The sequence below is a fragment of the Episyrphus balteatus genome, chromosome 1 (genome assembly GCF_945859705.1).
Source record: "Episyrphus balteatus chromosome 1, idEpiBalt1.1, whole genome shotgun sequence".
In the NCBI taxonomy this organism is placed as follows: Eukaryota; Metazoa; Arthropoda; class Insecta; order Diptera; family Syrphidae; genus Episyrphus; species Episyrphus balteatus.
The window spans coordinates 105,864,797-105,882,610 of NC_079134.1; the positions used below are offsets into that span (position 1 = coordinate 105,864,797).

General features: G+C 31.9%; 1 protein-coding gene across 6 annotated transcripts in view; it reads right to left on the reverse strand.

Annotated features, from left to right (window-relative positions):
- Positions 1–17,814, reverse strand: part of LOC129906451 (probable phospholipid-transporting ATPase IA) — a 371,220-nt gene that overhangs the window by 258,803 nt on the left and 94,603 nt on the right. For 4 of the 6 annotated variants that reach the window (XM_055982234.1, XM_055982236.1, XM_055982235.1 and 1 more), the window contains one exon: positions 3,672–4,005. The exons of the other annotated variants lie outside the window; for them this stretch is intronic. In XM_055982234.1, coding sequence (XP_055838209.1) covers positions 3,672–3,849 — 178 coding nt within the window. In that variant the 5' untranslated portion in view covers positions 3,850–4,005. Of the gene's footprint in view, positions 1–3,671; positions 4,006–17,814 lie in introns of those variants that run through there. 6 annotated transcript variants of the gene reach the window in all.

Genomic DNA, 17,814 nt, shown 5'->3' on the forward strand with positions numbered 1-17,814 from the left:
CGTTGACACTGCAAAGTAAACGTCACTTTGACACACCTGCGCGTCAACGTAATTTAGGACAACATTGACGCAATAGTGTCAATCGTCTGATAGTCAATGTTTTGTGCATTGACATTGTGATCGTTGACGGTGAGATGACAGAGAGAATATGGATTTTTTTCTTGACGTCAGAGATTCAACCAGGTGCGTATTGAGAAGGGGGTTAAGAGAGATGTCTCACACCCCCCCCCCCCACGATTTTCCGAGTCGGCAAATTAGTCGGCAAAAAATGTATCACCAAATCATTTGTTGTACGTACATAAGTGTATGTATTTAAAATCTGGCTAGCTCGTGTCGTGTACGAGTTACGATTTGCAGAGTCGGCAAATTAGTCGGGAAGTTGATCGCCAAATAGTTTTTTTACTTACATAGGTATATGTACTTAAAATCTGGCTAGTTCGTGTCCCGTACAATGCCATAATAGAATTAGTATTAGAATTAGAAGATGTGGCATGCTACTTATCTGAATTGCAAATTCTCTTTTTTCTTGCAACGAATGCTCAAATTTCGAAAACATTACCAAAAAGGTATTTAAACTAAGAAATGTAATTCCGTTAGCCTTCAAGTGTTTACTACATGTTTGCCGCTCCTATGACGTCAGCTTCTTGTGAGCGGTCATTTAGTAAACTTAAAAGAGTTCTCAATTATTTGCGTACGACCATGGGAGCAGAAAGGTTAAATTCGATGATGCTGCTATATTCCTCAAAAGATAATTGTTAATTGTTTTGAAATTAATAACTTTAATTTTAAAGACTCAAATCAAAGACTCAAATTTTTAAGACTACAAAATGTACCTAATTTATTTTCTTTTACCAAAAAATTTTTTTTTTAATTATTAAGGAATGTATAATGTTTATGTTTTTTCTGTTGTAATAGATTGTTATTTTAATAATTAAATGCCTAATCGTGAAAGTTATAGTTTTATTTCTTTTTTTCTCTAAAACTATGATTCCTAATATTATTAAAAAAAATTTTCGGATGCAATCGGCAAATTCATAAAATGAGTCGGCATTTCACTGAATCTCACCCACCCCATGGTTTGGAGTCTCGCTACGCCCCACAGTGGTCGATTTTGAGTCACTAGGTGGACTTAATTCTTTTGTATGTCTTACTGGCTTTGAATATTATTTTTAATGTGATAACGTCTTACAAATCGATGAACCCTGGTCTCCCGTTCTTCCCGTGCCTGTTAGCAGTTTTTTCACCTTAGCTGCTATATTCATTTTTAATGTACAGCTTAAACTATTACACTGGTTTACAAGAGTTTTATTGCCGAAACAAAAATATACTTTTCTGAAGGTTTTCGGTGTCCTGAACTCGAATCCGAAGTTAAAAAAAAATTTATCAGCTCCCGTTTTTGAAATATTACCGTTAGAAGATGCAAAAAAACGTTTTTTTGGGTACTTCGGACCTTATTCTTTAATATAAGGAAAATTGTTTGAACATATTTAGTAACGGTTTCTATAAGAACTGTTTTCCATCTTTCAATGCCTGTTTAAATCTTTCTGATGTCTTTTTTATTGCCCGAGATATCTTTAATGGGAAAAAATATTTCTTTTTCCCAAATTTTTGACCGTTTTCGAGCCCTTTTGACCGTTTTTTATTTATATCTTTTTCGTTTTGATCGATATATTAATCAAATTAACAGGAAATATTAATAAAAGCCAGGACTATATTTGTGCAAAATTTCAATCATTTTCATAATCACATTTTTGAGATAACGGTTAAAATATGGTCTTTTTTTTGACACGTAATATCTTTTGAAAAGAGATAACATAACCTTTCATTTCATATATGACACATAACAGTTCATTCTCTACAAGCTAGACAATCTTGAACAATGTCCTTCCGTAAAAAAATTGGTCACCTTAAAAAGAGCGGATTGGTACCTGAAAGAGATGAAAAAAATAGTTTGCGGCGGTTTCCGGCACTTAATTTTAGCATCGAATTAAAGGTAATGATTCAAACTACAAAATATAAAAAAATCACGATGGCACTCTTCGGCACTTTTTTTTAATCGTCCAAAAAGTAAAAAACAAACATCTGAAAACTATCCAAAATATGCCTTACAACATTCAGTTAATAGAAATAGAATCCGACTTTTTTTTACAAAAAACAAATTGAATTTAAAAAAAACATACCACTAGCATTTTCTGACATTTTTTTGTTCAACTCAATTACTCACTTTTATCATAAACTATCACTTTGTAAACACTTGTTAACTCGCGGACGTTAAAATAGAGAGTGAGCAAATCATGAATGATAACATTGAGATGCTTCCCATGAATAAAATAACGAAATCAAAAAATTATTTTTGTTGTTTAAGAATATTTACTTTCGGCCTAACGGTATTTTTTATGTTGACAACAACTTTTTTTTCGACTTTTGACCAGCTACGATGTACTGAATCGACCAGTGTGCGCTCTGGAGTCAACGCTTTGATCGATTTCGTTGACCGTGTAATCATAGCATAACAATCGCGAAGAAAAATGTCTAAAATCTAAAATCCAACGAATTTGTTATCTATCCCGGGTTTTGGCCCTAGAAATATGGTCACCGTAATTATACGTGATATAATTGGATTATAATTCGTCGACGTAAATCAAAATTGTTCTTAGGACATAGGATTTCTTAAGGACTTAGAACAATTTTTCTTTACGCCGACGAATTGTAGAAGCAGCTTAAGTCTGTTTCTACACGGATGCGCAAGTCGCAGAAATTATCTTCAAATTTCTCTTTGATTTTTGTTTCGGTGCATCGCGCGCTTCTACACGAATTATTTTTTGGAAAACGCAAATTTGATATTTATTTTTTTTTTTTTGGTCCATCTTATTCTCATTTTCGTGTGTATTTTTATTCTAAAAACAGCACCAAAATATACAAAAAAAAACAGCGGACAACATTTTAATAAATCAAAAAAAGGTACTATACATGCAAGTAATATGCATCCGACGAAGTGAATTCTGCGACCGACGAAATCAAATAAAGCAAAATAGCAAAAATGAGAACAAGATCAAAGAGAAACGTCAAAATGAGTTTCAAAATTTTTTACCCAAGACTCACAGGTAGAAAAGGTAGAAAATCTTCCTTGACATTTTTTTCGAACTTTCTTTCTTTTGCTCTTATGTGCGTCTCGCGCTTTGCGTCTTCGTGTAGAAGCAGACTAAAAGCACGCGACGCATGAAAACAAACATCAAAGAGAAATTAGAAGATAATTTCTGCGTCTTGCATTTCCTCTTCTTTCTTTTCTTCTTCTTTCTCTTCGTCTTCTTTCTCTTTTTCATCTTTAAGATTCTACACACAGCAAAGGATTTACCGAGACTTCAACGATAGATTCTCATAATCAAACACAAATTCTTTACGATTTTCGAGTAAAAAGTGCACTATTGCTTTCAGTTTCCATACAAAAGATGCATTTCTGGTTTGGGCGGTTGGGTGGCCCCAGAACTCTCAAAAACACACTAATGAAGTCCCGTAACAAGATTATTCCCTAACATGAAGCGATAAATCTACCATCGAGATTTGGCATATTTTACCGAAAAGTTATATAATAAAGTTTTATAAATAATAATTTATAGTGCAATTATTGCACTTAAAAAAACCATACCATAATAATCATAAAATTTGCTCACTTTTCATTCCATTACTGGTAGATGGTCGATGGAGAGTATTAGGTGTATTTCTTCCCACTTGAAAAGTTCGTCGCAAAGCCTGCCATCCTCCATGGCAGTGATTCGTTGTGATTGTTCCAAAGCTACGCACATGGTGGAAGAATGTTATAATCTGTTCACCATATGTAGGCACTGCCATTATTTGTTGTAGATGTAATTTATTGCTTTTATCTACGACTTGTGATTCATACCCTTTCCGAAAAACCTGATTAACGATTTTATGAATTGCACTGCGGTTTTACGACATAAAACATATTTTTTAACTTTGGGTTTACCATAAACATATGTACTTCATCTGTAAATGAAAGGAATAGAAACAAGAAAAAAATGATGGATGAGGGATGAATGAGGAAAATAATGAAAAGAATTAAACAATTATTAAAATATGAATACCTACATAATTCTGACAAAAACGATTTATGGTGGTACCTTCCTTATTCTTGTATTAAACGAACGAATCATATACAACTTGTTCTTATACTAATACTTATACTTGGACTAAAATTAGTCTTAGTATGAATTAAATAAAATATGTATCCACACTTCCGTGTTGGCCTTCATAAGAGTTTGTTCTCTAGTTTTATTTCTTTCGAAAGCGTTGTCAAATCTTTAGGAATCTTAATAGGTTATGGGTCCAAACCCACGAAAATATTATTAGATTAAAAGTAAAATTATAATATTTTGGAAAAGTGACGACGTTTTCTGGTAAAATTCCATTGTTTAATGGAGATAACTAACTTGGAAAGCGCAAATTGAAGCAATGCTTCATAAACTAGACTGGTGAAAATTACAAATGGAGAGAGCAATAAACAAAACGTTAACGTATGATCGTAATCGTGTGTGGTAATTCGACCCCAGGTATGTCGAACTTTCAATACAATTGCCATAAATGTGGAAAAAAGGTTCACATGATGAAAGACTGTCGTGTTAATGTAAAAAAAGAAAAACCCCATCAATCAAATTTGGTTGATAAAACATATGTATTGCAATTGAAAAAAGCCAAACTCATGAGAATGCAAAGAGTGCATACTTTCCAAATAAAATTAGGAGTACTTGGTGCTTTGACAGTGGAGCAACATCTCACATGTGCTGTGATGAACGCTTTTTTATTTATCTTGATAAGAAATTTGTAGGAACAGTTCGCCTTGCTGATGAAAAAGCAATAGACATAACGGGAATAGTAACATTTAGAAACTTAAAAATGAAGAAATGGTTACAGGTTTACCAGGGGTCGAACTAGGGCATACGTTCGTTAACATTTTGACTATTGCTCTCTCTATTTAATCAGGAGAAAATGATAGACATAAAGCGTCAATACGTTAACGAACGTATGCCATAGTTCGACCCCTGATTTGCCTAAATTTACGAACATGAAAATAATTGTATAACCTATATTAAAGGTAAGCAAACTAGGCTACCTTTTCCTACAAAAAAGGAAAAATCCTCGAACTGTCTATTGGACTTAGTACACAGTGATTTGTGTGGTCCAATGCGTGTCGAGTCTTTAAGTAAGAGCCTTTACTTTGCAACTTTCATTGACGTTAATTCGCGAAAAGTTCACGTTTATTTTTTGCGACAAAAAAGCGAATATTTATCAACGTTCAAGCAGTTTAAGTCATTGGTACACGGAGAAAAATGAATCTAGTATTTTATACTCCATATGACTAGTAAGGTAATTAAAGTAAAAAGCCCTAGATATTAAGTAAAATTTACCTTACGTATTGAACATTTCTACGATCCGTAAAGTAATTTTTACAAGCAAATTATGGTGAACAAATTAAAGTAGTATACAGGGTGTCCCAAAAGTTAACGTAGAAACCAAAACGGTAGATAGGGTAGGTGGTGACAGTTATCAGAAAAATAATAAACAAAATCGCAGCCATATATTTTGGGAGTTATGGGCATTTGAAAAAAAAAAGTCGAAAAAATGGTCACCCTGTGACGGTTTTTCATGTGCCGTGACTACAAATCTTAATTTTTCTCATTTTTTTCTTTTGTTACGGAACCTTGAATAACCCTGCTATCAAATGCAACTCAGCTGCATCAGTTTTAAAGAAAATATTACTTTTCTACCCAACTAAGTACTAAAAAATTTTACATGACTCTAATTCAATGAGCCGTAGTGTAAAAAAAAATGCACTACGATGTTTCGGCAAGTTGCCTTAAAAGTTGGTGTGTTCAATTCTCTTTTCAAAATGGTACAACATTGTTGGAAATATTTCATAAATAACCGAGATAAATTTTTTTTTTCTTAAGAAATCCGATTATTTTATGAGGTAGTTTTTCCATATTATTCAAGTTTTGTACCCTTTCAGAACCTTTCAGAATACAAAAACTTAAATAATATGGAAAAATTACCTAAAAAAAAGTCGGATTTCTTAAGAAAAAAATCGTAGTGCATTTTTTACACTACGGCTCATTGAATTAGAGTCATGTAAAAATTTTTAGTACTAAGTTGGGTAAAAAAGTAATATTTTCTTTAAAACTGATGCAGCTGAGTTAAAATTTTTGAATGCATTTGATAGCAGGGTTATTCAAGGTTCCGTAACAAAAGAAAAAAATGAGGAAAATTAAGATTTGAAGTCACGGCACATGAAAAACCGTCACAGGGTGACCATTTTTTTCGACTTTTTTTCAAATGCCCATAACTCCCAAAATATATGGCTGCGATTTTTTTTATTATTTTTCTGATAACTGTCACCACCTACCTTATCTACCGTTTTCGTTTCGACGTTAACTTTTGGGACACCCTGTATTCCTTACGAGTAGCAATATTTTCTTTACGTAGAGTCAAATATACCTTCAACCAAAAAAGTGTATGAATCTTTTCACTTTAAGATTCTAGTAAAACATATTTTACAAATTTAACTATTTATTTGAATAAGCTTTACCTTACACTAAGGTAATAATAAACTGAATTCTAGGAATTTTCCCAAATAGAGATCAGTGCCCTCGATACATAGAAAAAACTCTTAAAGCTGTCATTGAAAAGTGCGCCATTTGTTCTCCATTTGTGTTGGATGTTTTTTTTTTGTCAAAGCTTTTAAGGTGGCGAGTGCGGGATAATTACATTAATTCATAAAGAATTCGCAAACAATTGGATCAAATAAAGTCGATTTCATTTTTATTGATGATATTTGCCTAAATGATATCTTATGCATTTATCTTACAAAAATTAATTAAAATAATAAAAGGTGATTTTTGTTATTATTGGAAAATATAACAGGGTCATACGTACTTACTCTAAATGGCTTTGAGGATTAAGTACATGTTACCCAGTTATGTTTTTCAATAATAAAATAAACCTTTTTTTATTTTAATTAATTTTTGTAAGATAGATGCAAACAATTTTATTTAGAAAAATGTTATCAATAAAAATGAAATTGACTTTATTTGATCCAATCTGTAATTAAATTATATACCTTCCATAGAGAAGTTCAATTTACTTTAAAAATCAATATTTTCAGCCTTATAGTAAGGTAAAATATGTACCTAACTTTCTAGTAATTTCTATTAGGAATTCATACAAAAAAAGGCTTTCCTGTAAAGTTAATCATAAGCTATAAATTTACTAGAAAAGTAAGGTAAATTTCATTTTATTGGGGATTCATCCCTATTTTAACTTTACATTAAAGTTAAATGTACCAAAAATAAGGTGGTTCACACCTTATTTTTTCTCCGTGTAGAAAATGAAACCAGAAGAAAAAAACAAAAAAATCAGAAGCGGTAATGCGCCTGAACTATTAAGCGATCTTACTGTTGAATATACTCCACAGCAAAATGGTATTGCAAAACGCATGAACCGAACCTTGGTGGAAATGAAAAGGTGCATTATGATAGAGGGAGATCGCCACAATTTCTCTGGGCAGAATTGATTCACACGAACTCGTTGCCCTTAATAACAGACCTGGAAAATCAAAGTGGGAACCCCGTAGCGAAGAGTAAGTGCATATCGGGTATTCTATAGAGTCAAAAGCTTATCGTTTATGGTAGTAAAGAGGTACAAGAACAATTATTAAAAGTCGTGATGTGAAATTTATTGAATACCTTGCAGAACCCAGACAAAATTTGTATGAATTTTACATAACACGACAAGATGAAAAAGAAGGAGAACTCGATCAACAAGTAAAAGTAAATAACAATGATGGTAACAGTAAAACCGATGATAATGTTTTTGGTAATGCAGTCGATGATAAAAGTAGTGAATCGCTTGAAGAGGAAGACGAAACCGACTACGATGTTGCAGAAGACACAGTTGGTGTTTACACCATAGATTTTTCTGAAAATGGTGAAGAAAGTTTAGGTAAAACTAAGAAGAAACACGATCTTAGAAGGAAAAATCATAAGGTTTCAGAATTTGCTAATTTGGCTGTTCGAGAGCATGATCCAAAAAGTTTTTGTGAAGCTAAGAGATCCAAATTTTGCCAGGAATGGAAATTTGCTTAATGGCGACCTTGATGAAGACTCTCCGAGTAATCGTCAGCCTATTCGCAAGTGTTTTTAGTTCGCTCCGCTTTATTAATTTATAAAATCGATTTTTAACCCAGACTTTTGATCCAAGTTGTGGTCTTTTGTGTGCCATTATAACCTGGCAATTCATTTTTGTTAATTTTGTTAATAGTGTTAATACTAAAAATTAATCAAAATTAAATTACAAATTCATAATAAAATTGACCCATAGTTATATCTGTACATATAACTGATTTCATTTATTTTCTTGTGTGAAAAGAGAATATACTTTGCCGCTCTCAACATTTTTTGCTCCCGTTGATGATTTTTTGTTTCTTTCTCCCGAACATCATTCAACAATGGGCACGTTCAAAGACCTATCGGATAGGCTATCTGGGATACCCGTATCTGAAATATCTTTTTGAACGAAGAGCTATCCAGATAGCTTGCCCAAGCAGCTACTAAAAAAATATATAAATATTGAGAAGAGGAAACTGTTTCTTTTGAGCAAATTACATTTTTTTTATTGTTGAATAGTACTTGCACAATCGCTTTGACTTTATTTCTTGCAAATTTGTATTTATTTTTGCTGAATAATCACCCGAAAAGTAATCAAAATAAAAAAAAGCTAAATGTTTATCAGCTGATCACTCGAATACCTGAGGTATACCAGAAATTCTCGGATACCTTCAGATTATTTTTTGTCAGAAAATGGTTCGTTTCCTTGCTAATTTTTAACATTGTTTACAACAACAAAAAGCTATCCGATAGCTTTATGTTATCTCTTTGAACGTGCCCAATAACAATATACTCATCAGCTGTTATTTGTCATCAGTCATCACTCATAATATCTGCCATCTGTTTCAACTGCCACCTATCATCTCATACCATAAACAGCATTACAACCTCAAATTCATGGTTCGTGCATGAACTACACGGAGAAAAAATAAGGTGTGAACCACCTTATTTCTGGTACATTTAACTTTAATGTAAAGTTAAAATAGGGATGACTCCCCAGTAAAATGAAATTTACCTTACTTTTCTAGTAAATTTATAGCTTATGATTAACTTTACAGTAAAGCCTTTTTTGTATGAGTTTCTAATAGAAATTACTAGAAAGTTAGGTACATATTTTACCTTACTATAAGGCTGAAAATATTGATTTTTAAAGTAATTTGAACTTCTCTATGGAAGGTATATAATTTAATTACAGATTGGGTCAAATAAAGTCAATTTCATTTTTATTGATGACATTTTTCTAAATAAAATTGTATGCATCTATCCTACAAAAATTAATTAAAATAAAAAAAGGTTTGTAATTATTGAAAATCATAACTGGGTAACACGTACTTAATCCTCAAAGCCATTTAGGAGTAAGAACGTATGACAATGTTATGTTTTTCAATAATTACAAAAATCATCTTTTTTTATTTTAATTAATTTTTGTAAGATAAATGCGTACAATTTTATTTTGGCAAATATCATCAATAAAAATGAAATTGACTTTATTTGATCCAATCGTTGCGAATTCTTAATGAATTAATGTAATTATCCCGCACTCGCCACCTAAAAGCTTTGACAAAAAAAAAAACATCTAACAAATGGATGGAGATGGAGAACAAATGGTGCACTTTTCAATGACAGCCTTAAGAGTTTTTTCTATGTATCAAGGGCACTTATCTCTATTGGGGAAAATTCCTAGAATTCAGGATTATTATTACCTTAGTGTAAGGTAAGACTTATTCATAGAATAGTTAAATTTGTAAAATATGTTTTACTAGAATCTTAAAGTGAAAAGATTCATACACTTTTTTAGTTGAAGGTATATTTTACTCTACGTAAAGAAAATATTGCTACTCGTAAGGTATATATTACTTTAATTTGTTCACCATAATTTTCTTGTAAAAATTACTTTACGGATTCATGAAATGTTCAATACGTAAGGTAAATTTTACTTAAAATCTAGGGCTTTTTACTTTAATTACCTTACTAGTTATATGGAGCATAAAATACTAGATTCTTTTTTCTCCGTGTAAGCATATATCAGCAATTTCCCGTCTGTTCTGGATACCATAAACTTTTTTAGTTTTGTCTCATCTTTTCCCGGTGAGTACACTTTTAGTAGATGTTCTGCCGATAGTTTTTTTTTGATTCTACATAAACAAATATATTTGCCTTTTTCTATTGGTAATATAAACAACAACAACTACACATCGAGTAACAAACATCGAACTGTCAAAAAATACATAATCTCCACAACCAACATCTAGCTTATACGCCAACCTTTCTCATCGCATGTTACGTTACGCTATTTAAATTACGTAACGTAAATTTTATACTGCTCAAAAAATATTAAAGGACAAAACTCAAATACAATAAAAATAAAAATGTCATCTTGTACTATATGCGAAAAAATTGCGGACTATTTGATTGATTCAATAATTTGTCATGGAAACTGTCGAAGATCATTTCATATAAAATGTATTGATGCTCCGTATAGCAGTATTAAGCTTTTCAACAAAAGAAAATCATTTTATTATTTTTGTGACGAGTGTGATCCTTTTGTACACACTAACATTACTCGAGACGTTTTACAAAATAAATATAACCTTGAAAAGTTGCATGCACAATTACTCCATCTTAACGAAAAAATCGACAAATTAACTACTTCCTCTATAAAACATACTACGGAATCACATAATGATGAAGTCGAAATCACTGGTTGCAATTCTTTAAATGACACATGAACTTTAAAGCGAAAAATTGACAAAACTGATACCGAATCATGTGAAATAAATCCCTCGCCGAAAAAGCCTGCTACTTCGAGTTCTAACTCCGCTACCTTACCACCACCTATTCAATCGATTACGACGCCACTACCTCCATCTACCTTAGCAACATTAATAGAATCGACTATAGTATCTGAAACCTCAGCATCGAAAACAGATCCCATACAAACACCATCAACATCATCTTTACCTAATATAAAACCTTCTTCATCTCATAATACGCGAAAACCAAGTCTTGTCAATCATTCAATTTCACCCATTACTAGTGGATTGAAAGTAGTAGAAGGCCATCGCACGTTATATCTAAACTTGACCCAACTACAAATGCCCTCGATATAAAAAATTTTATTTCAAACAAGACAGGTACATCTTCGCTATTCAAAGTTGAGAAGATGATTCATCGAAATTACTCGAAATATGCATCCTTTAACCCATTTATTCCCAAAGTCATTTAAAACTAAAAATTCAAATTTTTTGTAACAAAACTTTATTAAATACGGTCAAAGGAATACAAAAAAATATTTTTAGTTTTTTTAAAAAAGTAACTAATATGTTTATTAAGCTGTACCCAAGCAGGTACAATGGGAAGATACGGGTTCTAATTTTTCATATGAAATTTTTTTACTGCAAACTTTTTGAATGTTGGAAGCTTAGAATCTTAGTAGTTTTAAAGAAAAGAAACACATTATGAAATGTAATGACCCATGTTTGAACAACATTTCACTAAAATGTAGTCAAATCTTCTTTTAAACTGGCTGCGATTTTATAATAATTCAAATAGTTTACCAGTGTACAAGTTAGCTCCGACGCGACGTAAGGCGGATTGACGAACGATGGTGTATTTCGGCAGTCCATACCCTTATTATCCGCTATTGCCTATAATTCTATGTTTCCGTTGAAAATGCCCCCTTTACTTTTTTTGAAATATTTCTCCTTATTCGGGGTTCTTATTTTATTCCTGATATCCAAAATATTTGATCAATTGTTAGTATTTGTCTGCAAACCTACTACGTTTTTGGCATGAAATGGTCATAAAAGGACTAATTTTAGCCATTTGTTTCTCGAATGTGAAGTGAATGTTTTCCAATCTGGTTCACATATTTATATTGATTACTTCAAACTTATTGCGAGTAATTATTGTCAAATCACCCAAATTTACACAACAGCTTAGTTGAGATTTTCTGAAGATTGAGGTTGTTATCACTCACAAATCAACATCAGTCTCCTAAGCAACATCCCTACTAACTAGTCCAGTGCTTTCTCAGAAGTCACTGTCGAACGGATCAGTGTTCAAATTTTCAACCTACATATAAATCGTCCTGGTCTTTACTCCACTGTAATATGCTTCTAGGTCAAAGACACCATTTTAGATATTTTCTTCGCTCACATATAGAAGAGACAGGCATAAAATGTGGCATTCTACATTGATTTGAAATTTATTCTGAAATAAAAAATATGTACAGATTTTCCCATTGTACCCAAGCGGGTACACCTAACTTCAAAGTTACTGAAATCGGGCAGTAATAATTTTGACCTTATTTTTCTCTTTTCCCTGTTTATAAAAACTATTTTTGAAGTTTTTAGGAAAAAAATAAAAAAAATATATAAAAAAATTATTTGAATTGTTACCAAATATAAAACAACCTCCAAAAAACGAAGAAAACGCAAATCGTACCTCACGCCGAGTAATGAAAAAAAATACATTGAACATTTTATTGTCGTAAACTGAACTGCAATATGTTGTCAACATGTCCAGAGACCCACAAAAATAATATTTGATCAAAAGAAATGAGAGATGAGTTAACGGTAAAGCGATATATTCCATGAATTTTTTGTACCCAAGCGGGTACAGTGGTAGTAAATGGGTTAAGATAAGAGTCCCAGATTCACTTTTCCATCTTCTCAATTCAACATCGCTTTGGCCAACAGGGATAATAATACATTAATTTGAAAACAAACAACATAATACGAAAATCAAATCCCATAACCCTTTTCCAATGAACCGGACAATGCAATATCTTCGAAGAAGCAGCTCCAACAAGTTCTGATTTACTATCAAAACGTCAATGGGCTAAGGACAAAGATCAACACGGTCTACAAAAATATAAACAATCTCCAACACGACATAATTATATTAACAGAAACTTGGCTTAATAACTCTTTCTTGGATACTGAACTCTTCGACTCATCCTACCAAGTTTTTAGACGAGATAGACACCACTTGAATGATTCACTGACAGTTGGTGGTGAAATTCTATTTGCAGTCAAAAACTGTCTAATAAGTACTTTAGTTGATGCTTTTGATCTCTCTGACGTCGAAATACTATGTATTAAAATCAAAATGGAAATTGGTTACCTTTATATTATCTCTATATACATACCTCCACGATCTACAAGCTGTATCTACGAGAACTGCGTAAATTTAATTGAAAACATTCATGACCAAATGGAACCAAATGACGAGCTCCTAATCGTAGGCGATTTCAATCTTCCGAACCTGAACCCCACAAGATCAACAGATTTCAATAGCTTTTCGCCTATTAACCCAACTTGTACTAACGAGTTCTTTATCATTGATGGTCTAGCTTCTTGTGGTCTTATTCAATTTAATGGGGTTGTTAACCGCTTTAAAAAATTACTAGACTTAATATTTTTCTCGGACACAATAAATGCTGACGTAGCTGTAACTCCAGCCGATGTTATACTATTAGAAGAAGACCGTCACCATCCAGCCTTAAATATATTACTGAATATAAACATATGCAATATTCCCATCAGTTTAAACGAAAAACTTGAATTCAATTTTAAAAAATGTAATTTTAACGAACTTATTAATTTGCTGTATAATGTTGACTGGAATCAAATGCTCTCAAATCGAAATATTGATCATATGTATGTGTTTTGAATTTTATAGTTTTTTATTTACTTGTTTTTACGAAACTACACCATTACGAAAGTCTTGCTATTATTCTAAAATTCCACCATGGTTTGACACTAATTTGAAAAACTTGAAAAATAAAAGAAATAAGGCTTGGCTAAAGTTTAGTAAAACCAGAGCGGATGTTGATTTCAGAATTTACTCCGAACTTAAATGTATGTTTGCTGACTACTTCAACACCCTTTATTCAGACTATATTTGTAAAATTGAGGAAGAGTTAAAACAGAGCCCAAAAAACTTTTGGAACTTCGTGAAAAGCAAAAGAAATTCTGACGACTACCCTAACTCTATGTCATATAACAACACATCAAGTCATGACTCAAAATTGATTTCGAACATGTTTGCTAGTTTCTTCAAAGATGCTTTTGATGTTCCTTCTTCTTGTCAAACTACCCCTCCATTCTTTCCTTCCCAAAATTTTCCACACCTTAGCTCACTTAATTTTACCATATGTGAAGAATTAATTGTTCGAAATGTCTCAGAACTTGACGACTGTTTTAGCCCTGGCCCTGATGGTGTACCATCATGTGTGTTAAAAAAATGCATATCGTATTTATCCTATCCTCTTTATGTTTTATTCAACGAATCTCTGAGGTGCTCAATCTTTCCAGTACTATGGAAAAATGCTTTTATAAGTCCAATTCACAAAAAAGGGTCAAAGAACGAAATCACGAATTACAGACCCATTGCCAAACTTTCTGTTATTCCTAAACTATTTGAGTCCATTATCTGTAGCATGTTATCTTTTAACTGCAAGTCAATTATTTGCGACAATCAACATGGCTTCGTCCAAAATAAGTCAACTATTACTAATCTGCTCCATTTTACTTCTTTTTGCCTTGATTCCTTTGAAAACCGGAAGCAAGTAGACTGTGTGTTCACAGACTTTAGTAAAGCCTTCGACAAATTGTGCCACAAGACTTTAGTCCACAAACTAAAGGCCTTAGGATTTAATGACAAATTTTTACTGTGGATTTCGTCATATTTAAAGAATAGAAGCTATACTGTTACTTTCAGAAATGAGCAATCGGACCAATTTCATGTCAACTCTGGTGTTCCACAAGGTAGCCATTTAGGTCCCCTTTTATTTATTTTGTACATAAATGACATAACATCCATTATAAAAAACTCGTCTGTTTTAATTTACGCTGATGACATTAAAATTTTCAAAATTATAAACTCAATTAATGACTGCTCACTAGAGTGACCGCAACTCTCATAGAAAAAAATTTTTGTCGAATTTTTTTTGGGGGAACCCCATTAAATGTTCCACCTTTGCAGATTTTTAGATAGCCAAAATTTCAGCTCGATTGGATAAGTCTAAATGGTGCCGACACTCGCTCAAAATATCAAAAATCTCTGTTTTTTCATTGTTTTTCGCAGAAAATTAGCTCTAGCTTCTCAACAGAGGGGGTTATTTTCACTTTTTATATATTAAATTAAAGGCAGTGTTGTTACACTTAACTCAGATGCTAAATTTGTTTAGTTTTACTAATAAAAAAAAAATTGTCATGAATTTAAATTTTCAGTACTTACCTCAAAAAGAGCTGAAGTGCAAACTCGATTTAAAATGCAAGTTTCTATGTTATAGAAAGGTTTCTAATCGAAATGCTTCACGTATAATAGGGGTATTCACGATCTGGTGCAACAGGCCTAGTAAAAATGTAAAATTTTATTTTTTTACAATAGATCGTGAACGCCCCTTTTCTTATCTGTAGTAAATATTGAAGCATGAATGAAATCCATGATGTTTTTTTTAACAGGGTTGTTCCTCCACTGTTGCTTCTTCTTTTTTTCCATTTTTTATAATTTCATTTTTTTGTTTTGTTCGGGTTAATTAATTTTTACAAATTATCTTACATCAAAAGAAACTAAATTACGGGACATGAGTACCGACAAGCCGACAACCATAATAAACAGAATAAAAAAGACAAGCTGTTTATCATGGGCGACGCGACGGTGAGCTGCCATCTGTCAAAAATAATTGTACTTTATTGTATTTTTATTTTGCAATAGGTCTAGGGTATAGCAAAAGTGCAAGACTGTTGTAAAATTTTAATCCGTATATGTTGTTGTTGTAGTGTTGTAAGATTTTACACTTTTGCACTTTTGCAATGATACAAGACCAGTTGCATCGGATCGTGAATACCCCTAATAATATAATAATTTTATCAACATTAGAGACACAGATTAAAATTGACTGAAAAAAAAAACAAAAAGGGCACCCATTGGGGGTTGAACCTGCTGTTTTAGAAAAAAAAAAATAAAATGCAGTTTAAATACATATTTGTTGTTTTTTTTATGAAGTTTAAGCTTCACGCGTCGTTTCGTTGGTAGTTCAATAATTTTATTAAAATAAACTAAAATAATTCTGCTGCGTTTTTGTTTTAATATTAAAAGAAGTTTTAAAAATTTTAAGTGTTTTCCACATATATTTTGTGTTCGTTGATATGACATTGGCAGCAAACACCCGAGAAAAAAAATTTTCTTGTAGGCTCATCTCTAGGCTCTCATCAAATAACACTATTTTTAATTTGTGAATTGTAAAATTAAATTTAAAGGATGAAAAATATTGTGAACAAGGAAACATTGATCTTTTTCAGCCGATTGAAAATAGACACAAGTTTTCTCAAAGCACCTCCAAATCTTTTGCCCGGAAACCCGCATTTTAAAGAAGGCTTTAAAAGAGTGCAATCACTTAAAGTCGTAAATGACATGGCAGAAAGAGGAGTCAAATTAATAACCAATATTTATAACCTTTTAACTAAAGATGAGGAACAAAAACAATCTGTACTTCAAGTAGTCAGTGAGTGCCGAAAATTGTATCCTGATGCTTCCAAAACTACTTAAAGTAAATCTCTTGATACATTTTTTTTTTTTATTAATTACTTCATTAATTACACGGTGTTACAAAAATGAGGTTTTAAAATATACGCGGGCGGAGACCTATCAGGTTTTGTAGAACTGGTCGCACTGAATACGAAACGGTATTTGAAAATCCCCTAACACCCCCAAAATCTGGAGTTACGGGCAAAAAACGGTTTTTTGGACCTTCACCCATTGAAAAAATTCTAGCTTCGACAATTTTTTACCCATTTTCGATTTTTTTATAGTTTCTGATAGAAGATAAATATACCTTTTGAACAATGTATAAAACATGTAACTCGGTTAAACCACTTAGAATTTATAAGATGTCAAAGTTCAAAAATTCAATTTTTTTTGTCATTTGCCCAACTTCGGCATCAATTTAAAGTATATGTTTTCAAAACAACATGCTATTTAAAAAATATATTCTAAAACTATATCTCTTTCCCAATTGATCGAGGTATTTTTTATGAAAATCACTTCAAAATTGGCTTAGAAAAAAATTTTTTTCGATTTCAACCCAGATACAGAAATTCGAACTTTTAGGTATAGAACAAAAATGTTGTTTCGGCACGTAGTAGGATAAGTTGGACGCCAGGATTTGATGAAGGGTTTTTGTAGAAGAGCTCAATACAAACATTTTTTTCTTTGGAAGGGGGGTCTATCTCCCCCCGTTTAGGTGGGAGGGGCATTTTTCTAAAAAAAAATTATCAAAATAAAAAAAATTATTAAAAAACAACGGCATTACTTACAGTAATAAGTGATACCATTTCAAAAAGGCAAAATTGTGCATTTGATTCTAATTTTTAAATCAATATAATATTAACAATAGTTTTTGAAATAATCGATTTCAAAGTTAAAAATAGGGGAAAAAAAATTTTTGAAAACTCATTTTATACTATTTTTGTCCAGACTGTGGGTTTTAGTAAATAAATTACTCACACAGAAAACTGCCTCAATTGATTCCTTATCGAACCGTGAAAACTATATGTTTCTATGTCTTCTAGTTTTTGGGAAAATTGAAAAATTATTTTATCAGATTTTTCTTTTTTCAAAATATTTT